This window comes from Stenella coeruleoalba (assembly GCF_951394435.1).
Source record: "Stenella coeruleoalba genome assembly, chromosome: 1".
NCBI lineage: Eukaryota > Metazoa > Chordata > Mammalia > Artiodactyla > Delphinidae > Stenella > Stenella coeruleoalba.
Window position 1 is genome coordinate 21,600,469 of NC_137169.1, and position 25,330 is coordinate 21,625,798.

At 41.8% G+C, this 25,330-nt stretch overlaps 1 protein-coding gene across 2 annotated transcripts; it reads right to left on the bottom strand.

Annotated features, from left to right (window-relative positions):
- Positions 1-547: 547 nt before the first annotated feature.
- Positions 548-17,829, bottom strand: RPA2 (replication protein A2). 2 transcript variants are annotated; one of them, XM_079941203.1, is made up of 9 exons: positions 17,554-17,829; positions 17,208-17,314; positions 13,405-13,506; positions 12,370-12,483; positions 9,350-9,424; positions 8,509-8,625; positions 3,848-3,955; positions 3,579-3,673; positions 551-2,422 (listed from the first exon to the last, which is right to left on the bottom strand). In XM_079941203.1, the coding sequence occupies exons 1-9, from the start codon at positions 17,561-17,563 to the stop codon at positions 2,338-2,340; spliced, it is 813 nt and encodes a 270-aa protein (XP_079797329.1). In that variant the 5' UTR covers positions 17,564-17,829; the 3' UTR covers positions 551-2,337. The 2 variants fall into 2 exon arrangements, with proteins under 2 accessions (XP_079797330.1, XP_079797329.1); XM_079941204.1 differs by lacking the exon at positions 9,350-9,424 and having other exon boundaries at positions 548-2,422.
- Positions 17,830-25,330: the final 7,501 nt, after the last annotated feature.

The following is a 25,330-nucleotide window of genomic DNA, read 5'->3' on the forward strand; positions in this document are numbered from 1 at the left end:
CAAGATGATTGACTGGGAAACAGAGAAGAATTACAGTTGACCCCCAACACGGTCAAAAAATCCACATACAACTTTACAGTTGACCCTCCTCACCTGCAGATTCAACCAACTGCAGATCGTGTAGTATGTGTTTATTGGAAAAAATCTGCGTATAAGTGGACCTGCACAGCTCAAACCGTGATGTTCAAGGGTCAACTGTATTGGTACATCCTTTCATATTTATTTTTAATATCCTTTTTAATTTCTAATTTTGAGTGTTTTGTAATATATATAACAAACTAATATAGTAACTGATATAGTAAATAACTGCTAAGTAAATGAATATAACCTGGGGATGCATGCTCAAAAATTTATCGAGTTTTGAATTTCCCTCAACAACATTTTAAAAAACAAATCTATTAATTCACATAGGACACTAATTCTTACTGGCTTTTCTCTAGTTAAATCCAATAAAGTACCACTATTTCCCAAGGAGCCTCATCTCCCACTGTACACCTAAAGAGATCTTCCTGAGACTAGGCTAGACTCATGGCTTGGCTGTGACACTGGGGATTTCTGAGAACTTGGGTCATAGTGCTGTGCCTGCTGTCTCAACAATGTACCAAGAGAACACTGTATACCTGACATCCCAGGTGACGACAAATATCCAAAATGCAAGTTCCCCTGGCTTGAGCAGGTAGAAGCTCTACAGAGGCTGGCGTTTCACTCTGCTGAGCAGTGGCCTACCTCTGCTCAGCCCCACGGGCCTCCATAGTGCTCAGAATCCACAGAGCTCCTGTGATACCGTGTCAATGCCAAGGTGGCAGGGAATTCAGTACCCCTGAGTAGCTACTCTGTGTTATTGGGAATGCTGAATCAGCAAGTCCTGGGACACCAATTTCTTATTTTGCTTTATATTCCTAGTAGCTGACCAATGGGTTGACACAGTAGGTATTCAATAAACACTCGCTGAGGGCTCCCCTGGTGGCGCAGTGGTTTAAAGTCCACCTGCCGATGCAGGGGACGCGGGTTCGTGCCCTGGTCTGGGAAGATCCCACATGCCGCGGAGCGGCTGGGCCCGTGAGCCATGGCCGCTGAGCCTGCGTGTCTGGAGCCTGTGCTCCGCAACGGGAGAGGCCGCAACAGTGAGAGGCCCGCGTACCACAAAAAAAACAAAAAAAAACTCGCTGAATTAATGAGTAAGTAGTTTTTGATTGCTAAATCATAGAATTCAAAATCAAAAGAAAAAGTGACTTCCACCCAGAACCACTGCTATTGCCCCCTTGCCCATTTGAGGGCATTAGCATGGTAACTAGAAAGAGAAGTCCACCACCCATAGAAGTATCCTATCATGCATTCCATATTCAAATGTATATGCTTTTTTAAACCTGTTTTTAGCCACTGTTCTTTCTTTTAGGCAAAAATCAAGAATGGACATACTTGCAAATGAACATACTGGTTGACTGACTTTTAAGCGTCTGCACAGCTCCCCAGATGGGAACTATCCTGCACGTACAGAAAATAACAACCACATTGTTGTTCACTGTCAGAAACCAAGGGGGTGGAGCCTTCTCCACACAGCTGCTGGTAGATCTCATTTAGAAACACAGTTGAAGCAGTTACAGAACTTTTATTTGCATGTTACACCTCATTAACTTATCTCTGAATTAGCTGAGATGATAAAGTATTAATTATTACAGTGTAAAAAAAAAGAACATTTTTACAAGTTACTGCAATAATAGAACTATTTTATTAAGCATATGAATGTACTTATTTTGTACAAAACACGTATCTTTCTCTCTGCCCCATGAAGCCACCATTCTAGAACCCCATGCTTATAAAAACACACTTTGGGCAGCAATTATGACAAGGTGAAAGAAAGTGCAATTCTGAAAGTAACAACACATAACCACATAACCAAAGTGGGGAACAAAAACAGGCAGAGGTTAGTGGGCTTTGTGGCTAGCTCTCTGCTGACAGGCCCTAGTCCTGCTCTCAACAGGAAACAATTTAGGCATAAAAACTCCTGAGTATTATTATTATATTATTATTTAAGTAATACCGCCCAACCCTTCTTGGTAGCATCCCTCTTCCAATTCCATTTATCCTGATATTGCAACTAATTTGTAAGTTCTTTAAGAAATTCCGCCCTGGTTTACATCCCTGTCAGTTGCCCATATCCCTCCGAGCTTCAAAAACACAGAAGAGTAGTAAGTTTCAAAAGGATGTCAATTGAAACCTTTTATAGATGAAACCTACTACCTAGAAGTCAACCTGCCAAATATATGCACAGCTGGAGACGAGAGACTGCATAAAAGGTCCAGCTGGAAAATATCTCGGGTACCCAATTAGATCCAGTTATTCTGCATCTGTGGATTTAAAATGATCATCATCCACAGTGGAATAGATGTGTCCCTCGTTGCTTAGAAAATCCACAGCTTGCCTAGAAAGAAAGAAAAAACCAAATGCAGAAGAAAGGAAACTGCCTTTTGGATATGGCCGAATATGTAAACTTTACTCATTTCCCTACTTTCTATCTTAGCTGACAAGAATTCATGGCCATTTTGCTCATGGAAGGCTCTTGCAGGGAGAAACACCAGTAAAATTACAAAACTGAGGTAATCCTTGGAGACAAAGGCTTTAGGGCTGCCTTGGATGCCTCTCCCAAGTTGTGTAAAGCAAAGAAAATAGGACCTCACTTAAATACCAGTGTAAGCAAACTGAAACCAGGATCTAAAGCTATAGTTCCGGTTGCATATAATGTCTCCCAATATAAACAGCTATATAAAAAAATAGCTCCTCACTCATCCACCGACCCTCTCATTCCCCTCTGGGAAATCAAGTTGCAAGAAGGAAAGGAAAGGTCTTTCTAGAAATGGTATGACACCTTCAAATCCTTAAAGGCCCTCAGGGTCAGTGTCAGTAACATATTTAATAAGAGTAACAATTTATAGAGCACCTACTATTGTGACAGACATTCTGCACCTCATCATCACAGTAACTCTAAGATAGGAATTATTATCCTCATCTCATAGGACAGGAAATGGAATTAGACCTGAGTATTCTTTTCTGTCGAGACCTAGAATATCAACTGATTTATAGTAACAACTATCACAAACACCATAATACTCAGTTTGTTTGATTAGTTCATTAGAATCAGGAAGCTGCTTGTCTAACAGGTTATCAGGACAAGGATGTTGGAAGGACTGTCTAATGGCTTCAGGTCCAGATAGCCTGAGGAACACTGCACACTGGGGACAGCAATGCCAATGCAAATGTACACCTGAGGACTAGGAGCTTAGGATCTCATTCCTCCAGACTAAATTCCACGAGAGGTATCTGGTCAATTTTTGCTCAAAATTACATCCCTTGCACATAATGGTACTTAGTATTTGCTGAATGAAAAATGAATGAGTGAAGTGACAGGCAGCACCATCTTTGTGAGTCCTTTTTCTACTTTTCCATGACTGAACAACTTCGCTTTTGTTAGTCAACAGTTTTTTTTTTTTTTTTAAACTTACTTCTCATTACCGGGAAATCCTGGTGAGGGGAAACGGGTACAATTCTGGAGCCCTAGTTCACAGAAACCAAATACTCACTTGATGGAGGGTACGGTCATGTGTTGGAGCTGATTCTTGAGATCCTGAAAGTTCAATCCTTCAGGCCTTGGGCAAGCCTTAATCAAATTCAGTACCTGAAGATTCAAATCAGAAAGATTTTAGCAACTACTCTGAATCAGCTCCCCTATGTAAGCCAGAATCCCTTTATAGGAAAGAAATGAGTCAGGTACTTAGCACCATTAAGGAAGTAACATAATTTACAACTAACTGTCTGTGTCTTGCATGTCTGGAGCCACTCAGCTGTTTACCTGGTTCTGGGCCACAGTGAGGCCATTTGTTGGCATGAAGCTATTCCCACCAAAGTTCCCAGCTTCACCCATTCCTGGATTGCTGACAGGTGCTCTCCCTGCTGAGGGCTGAATTAAGAAATAAGTTTACAACATTAGTAAATTCACCAATTTAAACACAGTCCTTGCTCTTTTAAATAGCTTAATAAATAGTTTACAAAAAAACAATTTAAGCAGTTTTTTTTTTTGGCTGTGCCACACGGCTTGTGGGATATTAGTTCCCTGACTGGGGATTGAACCCAGGCCACGTGAAAGCGTGGTTAGAGTCCTAACCACTGGACTGCCAGGGAATTCCCTAAGCAGAGTTTTCCCAATAACAACTGCTTCCCTTGGAAAGGACAGCTATTATCTAATGAGTATTTCATAGGAAGATAAAGTCATTCTCTGAAGCATATCACATCAAACCGAGAGAAAGGTACTTCCTGGATCCTCCTTTTCTTTTGTGATGTGACAGGAGCCAGAGGAAAAATAGCACTGAGAAGAAAATTACTGAGATCTGCTATAGTGGTATCTACCTCTGGTGCTTCAATCATGCAAGCATTTACTGAGTGTCAACTAGGCATGAAGCATTACAAAGAGAGAAAAGGAGACATAGTTCTCATTACCCTCTCTTTTCTTCTTTTTTACCACCAAACTTTTAAAAAATAATAGATTATAGTCACTGTTTACATTTCCCAGCACTATTTGGATTCTCTCCAAATATACCTCTGAAACAGTTCTCACCAAACGTACCAATGCTTATCAACCAACACAGCCAGTAATCCCTTTCAGTTCTCATAACACTTGACCTCTCAGAAGCAGACACTGCTGACCACACCCCTCTTGAAATGTACCCCTCCTTAGGCTTCCTGACACCATATTCTTCTGGTTCTCCACTTAATTTTCAAACTATACCTTCTCAGTATCCTTTCTCAGCCTCTTTGTCTACCTGTCTTCCAAAAAGCTGATAGTTCTCTCAGGATTTCATCCCAGACCTCCTCCGAGGCCACAAATCCTCGTTACCAACCATCTACTGAAGACCTCCACTTAGCTATCTCACGCACTTCAAAATAAAGTTTACTTTCCTCCCCAAACCTGCTTGCCCTGGTATATTCCATTTCTATTAGTAAGTCCAAGCCCAGTCCTGTAGACCTTGGCCATCTTTGAGTCTCCACTCGCTCACCTCCCACAGCCCGTCACCACAGCCCATCACCACAGCCCATTAATACAGCGTTCAGTGGCTCGAATGGATCCTCATCACCCCTGATCTCCTGACTGGTGTCTCAGCTGCAAGTCTCTCCTATTCCAATCAACCCTCCTCACTGCTCCAAGTAATAACTTCTGATCATGTCTCTCCTCCACCTAAAAGCTTTCAGCTGGCTCCCCCTGCCTGTGAAAATAATATAAAACTCCTGGATATTAGACTGACTACAACTAGACAACAAAGTCTGTATTTTATTCTTGACCATCCCCTTTCAACACAGGGAATTCTTGCCAGTCACACACACGCCTCTGACATGTTATTCCATGTCTGGAATGCTCCTCCCCTCATCTGCTTGGGAAACACCCTTCTCATCCTTCAAAGCCCAACTTAATTGTCACTGCCTTTGTGAAGACTTCCCTGACATCCCCCCAGGCCAAAGTTAGTTGTGTTCTTCCTTCTTGGCTCTCACAGCATTTGGCCCATTCCCTCTCATAGTAGCCATCGCACTGTTTGCCTGTCACTTTCTCCCATAAGCCCCTTCAGCTTTGCACAGTGCCTGGTGGGCAGCAGGTGCTCAGTCAATGTTTAATTTATTGAACGGAATAAAGATGACAAAAGATTAAATATGTTAAGTACTCATTACAAGTAAAAGAGCATTGTGGAAGCTCATCAGTGAATCCCATGCAGTCAAGAGACTCATTCATTCAACAAACGTTCATTAGGGCTTCCCTGGTGGCGCAGTGGTTAAGAATCCACCTGCCAGTGCAGGGGACACGGGTTCGAGCCCCGGTCCGGGAAGATCTCACATGCCGTGGAGCAACTAAGCCCGCGTGCCACAGCTACTAAGCCTGTGCTCTAGTGCCCCTGTGCCACAACTACTGAGCCCACATGCCACAACTACTGAAGCCCGCACGCCTAGAGCCCGTGCTCCGCAACCAGAGAAGTCACCACAATGAGAAGCCTGCGCACTGCAATGAAGAGTAGCCCCCGCTCACCGCAACTAGAGAAAGCCCGCGCACACGCGCACAGCACGGAAGACCCAACGCAGACCAAAAAAAAAAAAAAAAAAAAAAAAAATCATTAAATGCCAATGCTTCGAGGTCATTTAAAAAAAACCCAAAATTCAGTCATGGTCTCCTGTTTTCAAGCTAGATGCCTTCACGTTGCTTGCTGGTGAGACAGAAGTCCTATTTTATGATCCAGTAATACTGAACTGAATGCTATTTCTTCCCTGGATACCTCTGCTGAAATGACCTCATAAACATGCTTCAGGTGCGCCCCTGCTCCCATATGTGTATTTTAAGACTTGGTTTAGGCATCACCTCCTCCAGGAGGCCGTTTTTGATGTCCAGGTCAGGACAGGAAACTCTTCTCTGTGGTTCGACAGCACCCTGCACTTGCCACTCCTCACTGCTTAAGTGATCTGAACCCTCAATGCTTAAGGCAAACTCTTTGAGGGAAAGGATTATTTTATTTACTCCTCAATATAACTGTCTATACTCACAACTTCCACCCATCCTCACTTTAAAACCATTTTTATCACAGAACATTTGATATATATGTATAGGTTATGAAGTATAGTCATAAAATAAACACCCTAAACTTTCTACCCAGTCCCATTCTTTTTAACCCACATTTCCCCTAACCATTGCTGAAGCCTCTCTTCTGAAGATCCACGTTTCCAAATCCGACGGACCTCTCTCATCACCTTACTTGACTTCTAGGCAGCATTCTACTGTTGAACTCCACTCCCTCCTTAAAGTACTCTTTTCAGAATATTCTATAGAACCACATTTCCTGATTTTCCTCCTGCCCAACTGGCAACTTCTCTTTCTCTGGCTCCTGCTGTGCCTCCAGACTCCTAGCTCTGTGTCTCAGAGCTTAGGTCTCTTACCTCTTAACTCACTAGTTATCTCGTCTCATCCGAGGCTTTAAATACCATCCACACAATGACTCCCAATGCTCTCTCTCTACCCCTGACCTCTCCTTTGAGTCCCAGCTTTATACAGTCAGCCGTCCATTCTGGTCTCCATTTGGGTGTCTGACACGTTGCATTTGCTAAGTCCAGAACAGAACTCTGGAGTTTGCCCTTCAAACCTGCTAGCTTCATCTAGTTACTCAAGCCCCAAACCTAGGAGTTATTTTTGAACCCTCTCTTTTCTTTATATCCTATATCTAAACCATTAAGTCCTGTCAGCTCTACCTTCGAAATGTATTAGAATCCAACCACTTCTTACCCAGCTGCTGCTACCATTCCCCAGAATTACTTCTGTTGCTATTGTTGGTGCCTCATAGTCTACTCTCCACACAGCAGCTCAAGTGAGCTTTTAAAAAGGTAAATCAGACCACATCACTTCCCTAGTCAAAACCTTCTAAAGGTTTAGTGTCAATTAGAAAAAAGTAATCCTTACTATGGCCTACAAAGCCCTACATGATCCGGGTCTCGCTCCCTTGCCTACATCCCTGTACCACGTCCCATGTCATTTGCTTCACTCCAGACAGTCTGGCCTTCTTGCTAGTCTCAAGTATGCCAAGCTTGTTCCAGTCTCATGGCTTCTGACACCACTTGGAATGTTCTTCTCTCATTTAAAATTATACCATTCTTATTCCCTCCATCACTGTCTTCTCCTACTCTGCTTAATTTCAGAGTACCTATAACTACCTAAAATTATATATTTGTTTTCTTGTTGATGGTCCATTTCTCTCAAGAATATAAATTTGAGGGCAGACACTTTACCCATCTTGTTCACTGCTTTATTCCCAGGGCCTAGAATGATGATTGGCATATAGTAGGCTCAATAAATTGAATGAATGTATCTTTGTATCCCCAGGGCTTAGCAAAGTGCTTGGCACAAAACAAGAGGCAACAGCTCCAGTCCCTCCTACTGTAACCAGTCTTCCACCTTGCCACCAGAATCATCTAAGGGCACTCTAATACTCAGATCAGCAAACCCATTATGTGGTCCTAGATGGACTTGCCAAACTCAATTTGTACCACAGAAAATGTTGAGAAATTTCGATATGAAGCAAGAAATATAGTTGCAGGGACAAAATAATGGTGCATAAATAATCCTGTTTAGCCAATAGGTTGGAAGGAAAGCAGCAAAATGCTATCTTAGTTGGGGTTTTTCTCTGAATATGGACTGAAAATCCTGAAGCTAAGAGCTCAGCTGATAATTATGTGTCTACACTTGAAGCTTGTCTTGGCCTCAGCCATCCAAGCCACCGGGGTTAGAGGAACTTGTAATTTTGAGAGGAAAGTGTTTCATCAGGAATAAAATAACACAGCAAAGCTCATGGAGAAAATTTTTTTTGAGGACTGAATGATGACTTTCTTGTGGCTCAATCTTCAAAATGTCAAGGAAATCAAAGCCGGAGCACAGAAGTGGTTTAGGTTTTTTCAGGGAAGAGAAAAAACGACGAGAATGAAGCTGCTCACCTGGCTGCTAGACTTGCTGAGCATCATGTGTGCATTGACTACTTCCAGAATATGTGTGGTGAACTCATTCATATCCTCCAGGGGCATGATCTTAAAGGCTACCAGGCTTTTCTTGTTCTATCAAAATAAAGAGAGAAATGTGAACAAATAATGAGCACATTCAAGTCAATTTCAGGTCAAAACATTGTGGCTCCTTTCTTGGTTATAGTATTTTACTAACTGAGGAAAATGTGTTATATACTGAAAATTTTTAACTCAGAGTTAATCCAAAAACAGTCAATGAAATATAGTCAAAAGAACAAAACTAGCACAGAGATGTTCAATGACTTTCCCAAGGTTATACAACCAGAGTCCAGTCTCCAAATCCAGTGTCCGCCTTCTACACCTAATGAATGCCATAGATGGCAACTGTAGGCTGAGATCTTGTTCTTTCTCTACCTTTCTGTTTGTTTTATATTGAGGAAACCCATTATTTCCTTTTGAAGAAGAAAATAATGAATTAACTTCAATATAACTCCCATTAAACATAGAGACTTACTAAGTCTTAAGTATCCTAAACTTAGGCATGACCCCAGAAACTGCTTCATGCAGATACATTTTTTTTCACCCCGTACGCGGGCCTCTCCCGTTGCGGAGCACAGACTCCAGATGCGCAGGCCCAGTGGCCATGGCTCACAGGCCCAGCCGCTCCGCGGCACGTGGGATTCTCCCGAACCGAGGCACGAACCCGTGTCCCCTGAATCGGCAGGCGCCACGAGGCGCCGTGTCCCCTCAATCTCTGCGCCACCAGGCAAGCCCCATGCAGATACATTTTAACTGTCGTTTTTTTTCCTGACTTTACCTGAAAAGATCTCAGATGACCAGCCACTTTCACATATGTTTCTGGAGGAACCACAGTGTTTTCACTGCTGGCATCCTAACAGAAAAAATACAAACACACCACTTAGGTTTTAGTGATGCTGGTGAAAGCCTCTTCAAAATTTCTAAATTATGTACAGAAAGAGAAAGTTACAAAGTAAGAGCTAAAGGATCCTAATGTAGCACTACCTAGTTTGCCCTGCCTTTTAGAATTTAATTTTTAAAAAATAAAACCAGGAATTAGAATAAAAATATGCAAGTTCTATGTTATGCACATCAAAAAACAAGCAAACGATTATGGCACTCTCATTCAGTGTTCTTAGGCACACAACTTTCTGGTGGACATACTTATTGGCATAGCAACTGTACTTTTAGAAATTTAAGAAAATAAAGAACATGTATTAAGATTTAGCTTTAATATGGTCAACTAATCTATGACAAAGGAGACAAGGATATACAATGGAGGAAAGACAGTTGCTTCAATAAGCGGTGCTGGGAAAACTGGACAGCTACATGTAAAAGAATGAAATTAGAATACTCCCTAACACCATACACAAAAATAAACTGAAAATGGATTAAAGACCTAAATGTAAGGCCAGACACTATAAAACTCTTAGAGGAAAACATAGGAAGAACACTTTTTTTTTTTGGAAGAACACTTTTTGACATAAATCACAGCAAGTTCTTTTTTGATCGACCTCCTAGAGTAATGGAAATAAAAACAAAAATAAACAAATGGGACCTAATGAAACTTAAAAGCTTTTGCAAAGCAAAGGAAACTACAAACAAGACGAAAAGACAACCCTCAGAATGGGAGAAAATATTTGCAGACGAAAGATTAATCTCCAAAATATATAAACAGCTCATGCAGCTCAATATTAAAAAAAACAAACAACCCAATCCAAAAATGGGCAGAAGACCTAAATAGACATTTCTCCAAAGAAGACATACAGATGGCCAAGAAGCACATGAAAAGCTGCTCAACATCACTAATTATTAGAGAAATGCAAATCAAAACTACAATGAGGTATCACCTCACACCAGTTAGAATGGGTATCATCAGAAAATCTACAAACAACAAATGCTGGAGAGGGTGTGGAGAAAAGGGAACCCTCTTGCACTATTGGTGGGAATGTAAATGGATACAGCCACTATGGAGAACAGTACAGAGGTTCCTTCAAAACCTAAAAATAGAATTACCATATGACCCAGCAATCCCACCACTGGGCATATACCCAGAGAAAATCATAATTCAAAAAGACACATGCACCCCAGTGTTCATTGCAGCACTATTTATAAGAGCCAGGTCATAGAAGCAACCTAAATGCCCATAGATAGACGAATGGATGGGCTTCCCTGGTGGCACAGTGGTTAAGAATCTGCCTGCCAATGCAGGGGACACAGGTTCGATTCCTGGCCCAGGAAGATCCCACATGCTGCAGAGCAACTAAGCCCATGTACCACAACTACTGAGCCTGTGCTCTAGAGCCCGTGAGCCATAACTACTGAGCCCACATGCCACAGTTACTGAATCCCATGTGCCTAGAGCCCGTGCTCGCAACAAGAGAAGCCACGACGTGAGAAACCCGCGCATCACAACAAAGAGTAGCTCCCGCTCGCCGCAACTAGAGAAAGCCCGCGCACAGCAACAAAGACCTAACACAGCTAAATAAATAAATAAATTTTTAAAAATAATTAAAAAAAATAAAAAGGGTAAAAGGAATATATTTTCTTTAAGTCTATTTTCTGCATGTTTATACATATACTCATATATATGTTGCTTTGCAAAAATTGGGCCACACCATGCATACTACCTTTTTTTTTTTTTTTTTTTTTTTTTGTGGTACGCGGGCCTCTCACTGTTGTGGCCTCTCCCGCTGCGGAGCACAGGCTCAGTGGCCATGGCTCACGGGCCCAGCTCCTCCGCAGCATGTGGGAACTTCCCGGACTGGGGCACGAACCCGTGTCCCCTGCATCGGCAGGCGGACTCTCAACCACTGCGCCACCAGGGAAGCCCCATACTACCTTTAACATGCTCTCTTCCTCTCAACAATTTATGGTAAACAATTCTTTGTGACAATACATACATTTCTACATCATTTGCAGTATTTTAAAAAATATACCAGGATTTAATTAATAATATCCTACTGCTAACATTGAGATTCCTTTTAGTTTTCCATTATTATAAATAATGATGATCAACAATCTTACAACTGAATCTTTGCGTGTATCTTTAATTATTCCTGAATGCAAATTTCTGGCAGTGGAGTGGTCAACATTTCTGAGATGATTTTGATCATCGGCTGATTTTTGAGAAAGGTGATGCTCATAACATCAAGGTAGGGCGGTATCCACTTCCCCAGACAAACAGTGACAAATCACTCCATAAATTAAGCTCCTACTACTCTCAATAGAAGTGGACATTGCCATTCTCTTTTCTCCTCTGCCAATTTAATAAACTAAAAATGGTATCTTAATGTTAAGTAAACTTGCTTTTCTTATTGTTGTTGCAATTTGTATTTCATCTATTATGAATTACTTGTGCATTTCTTTGCCCGTTTTCCTAAGGTGTGGTTGCTTTTTCCTTTTTGCTTTGTAAGAACTTTCAATAATTGAAAATTTTAAATGTTCGTAATATTTTGCAAAAAATTTTCCCACTAATTTAAATAATATTTACTCAGGGCCCACTATGTAACTGGCACTGTTCTAGGTGCTAGGGATACAGTGCCAACATAAGAATCCTTGTTCTCACAGAGTTTACATTCTAGTGTGTCCTGTCACTTGCCCTTTAACTTCGTTTATAGTATTTTGGGAAGTTTAAAAGATTTAAAATTTTTTATGACATCAAATGTATTGGCCTTTAATGTTAGGGTTTCTGCCTTTGATGTCTTGCTTATGTTTTATTTTTATAATAAGATCCACCTTTAAAAAGTAAGACTAAAAAAGTTCAACATCTCCAAAGTCCCAGAGTAACCCCACCCTGATTCAAAACCAACTACTTACATCTGTGTCAACCCACTGGCGAACATCCATGGGTGCAGCCGTCATGTCATCTATTTTGTAAACAATGTTGGTTGCAGCCTTCTCTGCATTTCTGATTATCCCCACGATAGTGACCTAGACCAGAAGAAAAAAAAATTTGGTTTTCTTGGAAACCAAAGCAACACTTATGTATTTTCTTAAAAATATTTATTTATTTATTTATTTGGCTGCACAGGGTCTTAGCTGTGGCACGTGGTATCTTCACTGCAGCATGCGGGATCTTTAGTTGTGGCACATAGGCTCTTAGTTACGGCATGCAGGATCTAGTTCCCTGACCAGGGATTGAACTTGGGCCCCCTGCATTGTGAGCATGGAATCTTAACCACTGGACCACCAGGGAAGTCCCTATGTTTTTTTTTCATAAATTTATTTATTTTAGGCTGCATTGGGTCTTCATTGCTGCGCGCAGGCTTTCTCTAGTTGCAGTGAGTGGGGGCTACTTTTTGTTGCAGTGCGCGGGCTTCTCATTGCGGTGGCTTCTCTCGTTGCGGAGTATGGGCTCTAGGCGCACGGGCTTCAGCAGTTGTGGCTCGCGGGCTCTAGAGCACAGGCTCAGTAGTTGTGGCGCACAGGCTTAGCTGCTCCACAGCATGTGGGATCTTCTCAGACCAGGGCTTGAACCCGTGTCCCCTGCACTGAGGCGGATTCTTAACCACTGCGCCACCAGGGAAGTCCCCTATGTGTTTATTTATTTTTTTTTGTGGTAAGCAGGCCTCTCACTGTTGTAGCCTCTCCCGTTGCAGAGCACTGACTCCGGACGCGCAGGCTCAGTGGCCATGGCTCACGGGCCCAGCCGCTCCGCAGCATGTGGGATCTTCCCGGACCGGGGCACGAACCCGTGTCCCCTGCATCGGCAGGCGGACTCTCAACCACTGCGCCACCAGGGAGGCCCACCCCTATGTATTTTCACCCCTATGTATTTTGTTGAGATGTTAGTTTTATCTCATTCTTCATTCCTATGATTAAGTGACTCTTCCACAAATTATTTTCACTTACCTGTGAAATCTCAACATTTCCAATTCTGAACACTTCATCAACCAGAGTAGCAGAAAGCAGCTGAGATATGGTACAGGGTACAATATGCTGAGCTCGGGCTCTCTGAAAAAAAAGTATGCATACATCCAATTAAGAAAATAATAACTACTGTTCATTTAGCACCTGCTATGTGCCAAGCACTTTACATATATTATAACATTGAATCTTCAAAATGCACCTCATTATCCCTGCTTCACAGAGATGAAAACCAGGGTTATATAGCTAACAAATGCCACACTTTAGATTTCAAACCCAGGCTTGTCTGACTCCAAAGCTCCTGATGAATGGATAAGTTTGTGCAGTACTAGGGATCACCAAAATGAGTAGGCCAGAGTGCAAACAGCATAAGGAAGATGACCTGCTTCTGGAACAGACTTTTAAAGGAAACCCCACCTTTAGGAGCTGGCTTTTTATCACAGATGAGATGGTACTCAGAAGGGGTTTGAGAGATGGCCAGCAGAGACAGAACATTGGAGTTGTTCTAACTCTCATGATAAAATACAACAGAAAGTTAGAGGTACAGCTTTAGGATAGATGTTCTGACAATCAAATGTGAGTATGGGGAAAATGGGATAAGGGCTTGGCCACACTGGACATCTTAAAGGAAAGGGACAGGAGGTGATGGGCAGAAGAGGACACCCAAATCACATCCAGAAGCAGCCTAACACCAGCATAAATTCTTATTTTTGCCTACCACTGGGCAGAGGTTGTTTGGGGAACATAAAGATGAGTAGAATGGAATAGGATTTGCCTTCAACATACTCCTAACTTAGGGGAGGTAAAAATGTAAATAACGAGCCTGATCTTGATACACTATAGAATGAGATGCTCTATGTAGGATCTCGGAAATATTTTTGGCCATTTCAAGAGGGAGCATTTAGGCTGGACCTTGAAGCACAAGAATTTCGACAGTGAAAAAATAGTGGGTAGGGAATATGCATTATAGGCTGAGGGCAAACATGCACTCTCATAGACTCTTAGAGGGACCATGTACAAGATGGAAAAAGCATGGTGGATTAAAGATTACGGTTCTTCCTGTTGGAGATCAACAGGATGTAACCCAGTAACTGTTCCACATGTAAGACTGAACATAGCAGACTCTTGGTCTTCATGGATTTAGCAGTTGAAGCTTATCCCTGAAGGTCCATGATACTCGCAACATTTCACTTTGCTGAAGCCTAATTTTGAATGGTGAGTACTGCCAGGATGGTAGAAAGTAAGCCTAGCCAACTACCAGCACACATGTCACAACAGGCAGCAGCCAAGCTTGAGTGTAAAGATTATGGCTCTACCACTCAGGAGCAGTGTGTTCTTGGTCACATTTCTCTATTCATCTGTACCTCAGTTTCCTCATCTATAAAACTAGGAATAATAAAATCATTAAAAATCATTATGAAAATTAAATATATGGTGAAGTACCTAGAATAACTGGCACACTGTAAGCACTCAATAAACATTAGGAATTATTAGGTCAGCTATTGTTCCTCACTCTTTATAGCTGCAATAGCTTTTAACAAGGATATAAAGGAATCAACTGTTTTTCAATTTTACTTTATAGTATTTTATAAGTGAAGTTATATGCTATATTAGTATTTATATATTTAAAATTTGCTGAGGTCCCAGGATTTAGCTCTCATAGTCTACTATACAGTTTTCACCTATCACACCTGAGATTTTCATTGTATCTTCAGCATAAGAAAACTAAGAGCCACTGTGGTAACAGCAGCAAGAATATGGGCTTTGGAGCCAGAAAGTACTACAGACCTGTGTTCAAATCCCAGCTCCACAGCCCTGGACACACCACCACCTATTCTATAAAATGAGGATATCTACCTTTTGAGTTGTAAATGAAATATATAATGTATATGAAAATGCTAATCCCAAGCGCCACATGTAGTAGGTATTCAATAAATATTATTACTCCTCAGGGAAAAACGTTACAGATGGGTAATTATTGAGGTGTTAGTAAATACCTTCAAATTCATCTCAAATCACAGCAAGTTCTTGTTTTTTAATGAGCACCTATTATGTGCCAAGAACTGATCACAAAGAGTTTCCAGTTTGTTCCAAAGAGATTCACAGAGAGGGTGTCAGCACAAGTACTGATATGTTTAATTCTGAAAAAAATTCTTTTCTAGCTGACTATGAACCACTGGCTACTCTGACAGTACTATAAAAAACCCACCATTTTTAAAGGCAAAACATGGCATTAGAAATTTCACATGATTCAATCAAATATAACAGGTTTATAGTCAACAGGAAACATTTTAGATAGAGTGTTTATCTAATTTACTGTGGAAAAGGCACTAGATTTAAACATAAAAAGACCTGGGTTTGAAACTCCAGTTTATAACCATCATTGTTCTCTGAAAAGCAGTCTTAATACACAGCCCCAGGGAGGGATACTGAGATTAAGAATTCTAACAACCAGAATGAAGAAAAATAGTTAAGATAAAGGAGAAAAGATGAGAACCAATGATCTATCTTTTGTTTTTTCCTTTACAGCCTCAAGGAAGACAAAGTTAGAGGACTTGGAGTCCCCTCTGGTCTTCCTGGGAAAAAGAAAATTACAATAGACAGAAGTTGCTCATCAGATTTTGGATTTGTGCAGCATCAATGTGTGGACTGTCTAACTAGCTATGCAAGCTCAGGTGTCCCTTAATCTCCCTGAGCCTCTGTTGTGCAATGCAGTAAATAATAATTAACTCACAGGATTATATAAAATAATCATATGAAAAATATAAAGCAATGCCCAAATGTATGGGAATTATCAATGGATTTTTTTCCCACTGACACACCCTTGTGAATTACCAGTTTAGGTAAAAGCTTATCAATCTGGACATAAAACACAGAAGCTACTAATACTGAATCTTAACACCAAATCCTATATTTTTTAAAGGATGAAATCAACAGCAGCTATTAAATTGAAACTCATTTCTGAAAGAGTGAGTAACAAGCATTTGGACAGCTTTTTACAGATCACTTTCCTATACGTTACCTCATTTATCAATTCTCAGAACCACCCTGGGACATGAGTAGTACTAGTACTATTATCAGATGAGAAAAATCAAGGGCCACCAAAACCAGCAGTGGAAGCTGCTTCGCTAAACTCACACCACCAGTTAAAAGGCAAAGTTGATTCTGGACACCACGTACTCTGGCTCCAATGCTCAGGTTCTTTTTAATAATACTCTCTGGAACCATTTACTGAAAGCAACTCTGGGGCAGGTGTAATTATATATATATATATCATAATATTAAGTCTCACAACAACCTCGTAAGGTATCTATTATTAATCCCATTTAGTAGGTGCCAAACATATTTCCAAGAAGGTATCATTTGTCCAATGATACCCTGCAAGGAGTGTCAGAGCAATGGTGGATCATAGATCCACTAGACTTCAAAGACCATGTTCTTTCCACCGCATTAGAGCACCTCATTACATTTCATTTAAAAACGACTTCCAATACATGAAGAATGTAAACTAGGCTATACAAACAAGTTCACTTTTCCCACAAGGTTGATTTCATTAGTTCTATTGGTAAATTTCAAAATAAAGGCAAGGAAACAATGGATGCAAAATTAGGGGAATTTCATTTTTCAAAATTACAGCACTCAATTATAAGATTCAAAAAGATAATAATTGACAATTATCGTATCAGCTCAAGTTTAACACCCTTCCTTCATCGCATAAATTTTCTCTCACAGATGAGTCAGTAGCTTCCGGACAGTATAAGATAAAACGAAGTACGCTTTCAACCTACAGATTTCTTTTCGGCCTGGGAAGGTGTCGGTGATCCAAAGCCCCCAGGGGACTGTGTGTAGCTTCCGGTTCCCCCAAAAGAGGAACTGCTATAGCTTTCAAATCCACCTGGTTTTAAACAACAACGGTATTAATACCTGTTCCGCCCTCCAAGCCTCTGAAAAATCCACAGGACCCCCAGACTTCACCCTAGCCACTTCCAGCGTCTCCTTAACCTCCCCCCGACCCCGCACGCCCCCGCGGCCGGCCCCCGCCCCTCCCCCACCCCCGCCGCCACAGGCCTCTCCCACCCAGCCCCTTGCTAAATCCTTCTTGCGGGTCTCGTAATCCGCCCCACTCATCATTACTGGTCCACATCTTCGTCACGATTCCCTCAGGAAAGAGTTGCAGAAGGTTCCGGTCTGGTGGGTTCCCCTAACCGCCTCCGAGCCCTGAGGCGGCCGCTCCGCTATATCTACTTTTCGCAGGAGCCACAAACTCCTTCCCGCGAAAGACGGAGCCAGTCAGCAGCCAGAACTCTTCTCGCTTCAGCCAATCAGTGCTCACGAATCTTACGCCTTTTCCCGTCTTCTCCAGCCGCGCTCCCGAAAACGCGCACTCTGCTCCCGGGAGGGTAGGAAGCCTCTGCGACCATCGTTACTAAGGGCAAAAAAGACTGCGCAAGCGGAAGTAAGGCTGAGGGACGTTGTGATAGGACGGTGTCTCGAAAAAATAACCAATCAAGATGATATTTCCGCTCCTCTGGCCGTGTCACCCCCCGTGACACCTTACATCACTTCCTTTGTACGGCCTCCTCCTGTTCCCGCCAAATTCTTCCCAAGCGACGCCTTAATCTAAAGGGTTGTAGTAGAATTCCTGCTTCCGCATCTGGGCCTGGCGATCACGCAGCATTTGCGCACCCGGGGAAGTCAGTACTGGCTTCACGGCACCTCGTGGAGTTGCATGTTCTTTTTCTTAAAAAGCCAAGTTCAGTTCTTTTATTGCCACTTTCTCGTCCTGATTTTCCCCAGTGAGGCAATGAGAAACCTACACTGTCTTTCCCAGAATGGCAGAAGATCTGAGAATGACATCCCCCCAACCTGTTCCTCACCCCGCTCTAATCCAGTTTCGCATCCTCGGTTGCTTCAAGTATTCTTCATATAACACAGTTGTGTCCCTACTATAGAGAGTGGAACACGTCTGTCAGTTCTTTGCTCTAAATACTACTATACTGTTAGGACTCCTCCTCCCTCCCCCAATTAATTTATTAAAAAATATTTATTGGGCTTCCCTGGTGGCGCAGTGTTTGAGAGTCCGCCTGCCGATGCTGGGGACATGGGTTCGTGCCCCGGTCCGGGAAGATCCCACATGCCGCGGAGCGGCTAGGCCCGTGAGCCATGGCCGCTGAGCCTGCACGTCCGGAGCCTGTGCTCCGCCCACAACGGTAGAGACTGCAATGGTGAGAGGCCCAAGTACTGCAAAAAAAAAAGAAAACAAAAATTTATTGATGTCTCTTTTGTTCCCAGCTCAGTGCTGGCCACTAGGATTCAATGGTAAATAAGATAGACATGGTCCCGGGCTTTTGGGCCATTGTATTTCCTTTGCTAAAACTGCAGGCACTGTTTTTTTTTGTTTGTTTTTGGGTTTTTTTTTTTTTGGCTACGTTGGGTCTTTGTTGCTACTGCACGGGCTTTCTCTAGTTGCGGCAAGCAGGGGCTACTATTCGTTGTGGTGCTCGGGCTTCTCGCTGCGGTGGCTTCTCTTGCTACGGAGCACGGGCTCTAGGCGCGCAGGTTCAGTAACTCCACGACATCCGGGACCTTCCTGGACCAGGGATGGAACCCGTGTTCCCTGAATTGGTAGGCGGATTCTTAACCACTGCGCCACCAGGGCAGTCCCGCAGGCACTGTCTTAAATATTTTACATTAATTAACTCAGTCCTGTGAGGTAGGTAAATACTGCTGTTGTCCCCACTTTACAGATGAGAAAACTGAAGCTAAGTTGTGGGCGTCTATACTGAAGCCCAGGAAGTCTGATTCTATCAACCAGTGTAGTTAGTATACCTTCTTGAACATCCTAGACCTGGGGCACAAACTCACATGACAACTGGGCTCAGGCAGGAAAACTGTAAATATAGTGGATTGAATAATAGAGGGGAATTTTTTTTTAATTGAAGTATAGTTGACTCACATTGTGTTAGTTTCCGGTGTACAGCAAAGTGATTCAGATATATGTATGTTCTTTTTCCTTGTAAGTTGTTGTTTTTTTAAATTTTATTTTTTTATACAGCAGGTTCTTGTTAGTTATCCATTTTATACATATTAGTGTATACATGTCAATCCCCATCGCCCAATTCATCCCACCACCACCACCACCCCCCAGCCACTTTCCCCCCTTGGTGCCCATACGTTTGTTCTCTACATCTGTGTCTCAATTTCTGTCCTGCAAACCGGTTCATCTGTACCATTTTTCTAGGTTCCACATATACACGTTAATATATGATATTTGTTTTTCTCTTTCTGACTTTCTTCACTCTGTATGACAGTCTCTAGATCCATCACATCTCTACACATGACCCAATTTCGTTCCTTTTTATGGCTGAGTAATACTCCATTGTATATATGTACCACACCTTCTTTATCCACTCGTCTGTCAGTGGACATTTAGGTTGCTTCCATAACCTGGCTATTGTAAATAGTGCTGCAATGAATACTGGGGTGCATGTGTCTTTTTGAATTATGGTTTTCTCTGGGTATATGCCCAGTGGTGGGATTGCTGGGTCATATGGTAATTCTATTTTTAGGTTTTGAAGGAACCTCTGTACTGTTCTCCATAGTGGCTGTATCCATTTACATTCCCACCAACAGTTCAAGAGGGTTCCCTTTTCTCCACACCCTCCCCAGCATTTGTTGTTTGTAGATTTTCTGATGATGCCCATTCTAACTGGTGTGAGGTGATACCTCATGGTAGTTTTGATTTGCATTTTTCTAATAATTAGTGATGTTGAGCAGCTTTGCATGTTCTTCTTGGCCATCTGTATATCTTCTTTGGAGAAATGTCTATTTAGGTCTTCTGCCCATTTTTGGATTGGGCTGTTTGTTTTTTTAATATTGAGCTGCATGAGCTGTTTATATATTTTTGAGATTAATCTTTCATTTGCAAATATTTTCTCCCATTCTGAGGGTTGTCTTTTCATCTTGTTTGTAGTTTCCTTTGCTTTGCAAAAGCTTTTAAGTTTCATTAGGTCCCATTTGTTTATTTTTGACTGGGGTCAGTCAGGAAAACTGTAAATATAGTGGATTGGATAATGGAGGGGAATTTTTAAAACTTTTTTCTCCACAGTAAGAAAAGCAACCACACAGGCATAATGGTAAATAGCAACTGACATGAAGAATATGGGGTCAGTGTTGCCAGGTCATCTTAAGTTTTTTTAGCAGGTACCAGAAGCCTGCATTTTTATGTAAACATTTCAGAATTTTGTTTATAAGTAAATTTAAAAATTAAAAGGAACTTCCCTGGTGGCGCAGTGGTTAAGAATCTGCCTGCCAATGCAGGGGACATGAGTTCGAGCCCTGGTCCAGGAAGATCCCACATGCTGCGGAGCAACTAAGCCCGTGCGCCACAACTACTGAGGCTGTGTGCCACAGCTACTGAAGCCCGTGCACCTAGAGCCCGTGCTCCACAACCAGAGAAGCCACTGCAATGAGAAGCCCGAGCACCACAATGAAGAGTAGCCCCGCTTGCTGCAACTAGAGGAAGCCCATGTGCAGCAACAAAGAAACAAAGCAGCCAAACAAACAAACAAACAAAAAATTAAAAATGCTATGTAGGCCAAAGAAAAGGTATCTGTGGGCCAGATGTTGCTTGTGTGCCGTTTCTTTCCTACGTAAATTCTGTTAGCGTCCAAATCATTGCTGAGAAATAAACAAGATACAGCCAAGAAGAAAAGTCATATCAAGATAACATTATTATATTAAGCCTAAGGTGATTGAAACTTTCATAGTCTGACAAGTAAGAGCATATTTATGATATGTAGGATTAAATGTTAGCAATTAAGAGTAATTGGGAAATTTAAGATGTGGGTTCACTTGGAGTAGTCAGCCTCATTTGCGGTTCAACTAGTTATAAATTCAGCTGAGAGGATCATACTTTTAAAAATAAATAAAATGAAATATGAATATCTTAAAATATAACAATGCAAAACGTCAAACTAAGGTTTTTGCAAATCTTTTCAAGAGCTTGATGATCTGATAAATTGAGCAGAGGGCTCAGTTTTCAATTAGCGCTAAAATGATTAGTATTTACCTTTTGTTTGGGGAGGGGCAGTGAATTCTCTCAAGGTTTAGTTTTATCAAGTTGAAGTCTTCCTGTCACATAGAAGGGATTTCTGAGAAGTCTTCCGTTTCCCTCTCCAGGTAGACTGTTATCAGGGAAACCCACAGCAAGACTGAGAAAAGGAGAAATCACCCTTTAAAAGCAATCTGGTGACACATCCATTAGGATGGCTACTATTTTAAAAATAGAAAACAAGTGTTGGTGAGGACATGGAGAAATTGGAAACTTTGTGCACTGTTAGTGGGAATGCAAAATAGTGCAGCCACTATGAAATACGGTATGGCAATTCCTCAAAAAATTGAAAATAGAATCATCATATGATCCAGCAGTTCCATTTCTGGGTATATACACCAAAGAACTGAAAGCAGGGACTCAGTTACTTGGACACCCATGTTCATAGCAGCGTTATTCACAAAAGCCAAAAGGTGGAAGCAAACCAAGTATCTATTGACAGATGAATCAATAAACAAAACGTATGGGACGTACAATGGAATATTATTCAGCTTTTAAAAAAGGAAAGAAATTCTGATACATGCTAAAATATGGGTGAACCTTGAAGACATTATTCTAAGTGAAATAAGCCAGTCACAAAGGACAAATATTGTATGATTCCACTTATATGAGGTACATAGAATAGTCAAATTCATAGGGACAGGAAGTAGAATAGTGGCTACCAGGGGCTGGAGAAAAGGAAGAATGGGGAGTTATCATTTAATGGGTATGGTTTCCACTCGGGAAGATTAAAAGTTTCCCTACTTCCCTGGTAGCAGAGTGGTTAAGAATCTGCCTGCCAACGCAGGGGACATGGGTTTGAGCCCTGGTCTGGGAAGATCCCACATGCTGCAGAGCAACTAAGCCTGTGCACCACAACTACTGAGCCTGCGCTCTAGAGCCTGTGAACCACAACTACTGAAGCCCATGGACCTAGAGCCCGTGCTCCGCAACAGAAGAAGCCACCACAATGAAAAGAATGCGCACCGCAAGGAAGAGTAGCCCCCGCTCGCCAAAAAGCCCACACGCAGCAACGAAGACCCAACGCAGCCAAAAATAAATAAATTAATTAAAAAAGAAAAGTTCGGGCAATAGATAGTGGTGATGGTTGCACAACAGGAATGTAGCTAATGCCACAGAACTGTACTTGAAAATGGTAAAAAGGTAAATTTTATGTCGTTTGTATTTTAACACAATTAAAATTTTTTTAAAATCCACCCTGGTATTCATTGAGTATATGCCACAGGCCAGAAACGTGCATTATCTCTGCTAAATTCTTCGTATGCATTATCTCCCAAAGTTTTTGACCTGCCATTTAAACCTCCAAGTTCATTTTGCCTCCACATTATAAATACACATATTTTAATCAGAATGTTCTCAACACTGATGAATTTTCATTTAGACTTAATTTCCTGTTCAATTTTTTGTACAGTGAGATTTAGCCATTTCTAATTTTTCCATTTTCAATTTTGCAGAAATCATTGTGAATCCATTCTTCCCTGGGCAAACTTTACAATGAGTGTTAAATTCATCATTCAAATTTGATTCATACCAAATTTTACTGGTTTTTCACATCTGCCACTATAGTTTCATGGGTGCTCATTTCTATCAAGTACAGTTTGATTCAGGGAATTTCTGGTAGTTTTCAATGTTCACAAGATGTGATTCTCCTTTTTTTTTTCCTAAGACAATTTTACTGGATGGAGTAGCTATTTTCAGTTTTATATTGTACTGATTATTTCCACCAGTAATAATCATTATGAATTGGATAATACTGATAGAATTCTTTTAATATCAAAGAGGTTTTTAGAAGTGGTGCAGAACACTATTTGTTTAATGCTCAATTTTTTAACTCTTATAGGTAATAATCCTTGAAATCAATCTTTTGGGTATTTAAACATTGTTTACAAACTTAAATATCCTTAAATTTTTTTTTTTTTCGGTACGCGGGCCTCTCACTGCTGTGGCCTCTCCCACTGCAGAGCACAGGCCCCGGATGTGCAGGCTCAGCGGCCATGGCCCACGGGCCCAGCCGCTCTGCGGCACGTGGGATCCTCCCGGACCGGGGCACGAACCCGCGCCCGCTGCATCGGCAGGCGGACTCCCAACCACTGCGCCACCAGGGAAGCCCATCCTTAAATTTTTAAACTGCAATTAAAGTGCTAGTATGGCTGGCTGATTCTTATGAATACTTCAAATATCTTAAAGAGCAGACAAAATACAAAAATGATAATTGTGAAGTTAATGAAGTTGAAGTTTCAGGGCTCTTTGCTTGCACAGCCTCTTCCAAAGCCCTTCTTTTGTTTAGATACCTCTTTAATATCTTACTTTGCATTCTTTTTCTTTTTCTTTCTTTCTTTCTTTTTTTTGCGTTACGCGGGCCTCTCACTGTTGTGGCCTCTCCCGTTGCGGAGCACAGGCTCCGGACGCACAGGCTCAGCAGCGATGGCTCACGGGCCTAGCCGCTCCGCGGCATGTGGGATCTTCCCGGACCGGGGCACGAACCCGTGTCCCCTGCATCGGCAGGCGGACTCTCAACCACTGCGCCACCAGGGAAGCCCTGCATTCTTTTTCTTAAATAGGGCTACACAAATTGTTTAAGCCTCAGGCCCAACAAAATCTGGTGCCTCCTTTCTCCTGCTTCCTTGGATCATTGCTTTATTTATTTTATCATCCTATGGTTTCTGTAGTATTATCCTTGGCTTTCAAACATTCAATCAGACTGAAAAGAAAAAGATATGTCATCTTAATCCAGTTGAGGTTATTGGATCTGGGTCTTCAATCAATTTATTCTTAGTCAGGTCTCATGACTTGCTTGTGTGGTCCAAGGGGACTGTCACCAGGCCACAGATGACTAAGCTGAGCTTCCTTTTTGTAATATCTGTTAGACTTTTAAAGTCATACCTTTCTCTTAGGTTTTCATTGTTTGCAACCAAATGTCTTTTCTCAAAATCATGGGCTTTCAGTCTCACTTGGGCAGCATTATATAAACTGCTGTCCTGTTGTTTTCTTTTAATTAGTTAATTAATAAATTTATATTTATTTATTTTTGGCTGCATTGGATCTTCGTTGCTGGGTGCAGGCTTTCTCTAGTTGTGGAGAACAGTGGCTACTCTTCATTGTGGTGCGTGGGCTTCTCATTGCGGTGGCTTCTCTAGTTGTGGAGCACAGGCTCTAGGTGCTCAGGCTTCAGTAGCTGTGGCATGCAGGCTCAGTAGTTGTGGCTCACGGGCTTATTTGCTCTGTGGCATGTGGGATCATTCCCGGACCAGGGCTCGAACCCGTGTCCCCTGCATTGGCAGGCGGATTCTTAACCACTGCGCCACCAGGGAAGTCCCCTGATGTCCTGTTTGATACATTGATGGGGACTTTTGCAAGTTTGAAAATTCATGTATTCTTATTGATATACTATTTTGTTATATTCATAGGGCCACCTGAAGGCTTCACTTCCTAGAAGAGGAGGAGTAGTCTTTGGTGTTAGCGGGACTCTAGGATGGTTGGCTAATTAGCTCTTGGAGCCCCTTCTTCTTGGTTATTGTTTGTGAGCAGTCCAGCCTGTCAGCCCATCTTGTTCTGCACACAATTCCCATTGTCTGGGACTATTTGACTTCTCACAGGTCTGTGAATTTCTTCTTTACCCAAGTGGGAACTGTACATATGTATACTTTATAAATAGGCATCTAATTAATAAAAGAAGCAAAGTGTCCATGTGTGTATACTTATGAAAATAAGTTAAACATATCCTGTACTAGTCACAGTCTTGTGTGTTTCAACTACCTTTTCATGTTCTTTTCCTGTGTGGACTGTTATCCTCATGGC

Excerpts from the sequence above, each read along its gene's own strand:
- RPA2 (XM_079941203.1), bottom strand. Across the intron at positions 8,626-9,349 it reads GTCATCTGAGATCTTTTCAG|AACAAGAAAAGCCTGGTAGC; the intron begins GTAAAGTCAGGA and ends TTATTTTGATAG. Across the intron at positions 3,956-8,508 it reads TCAGCAAGTCTAGCAGCCAG|CCCTCAGCAGGGAGAGCACC; the intron begins GTGAGCAGCTTC and ends TTCTTAATTCAG.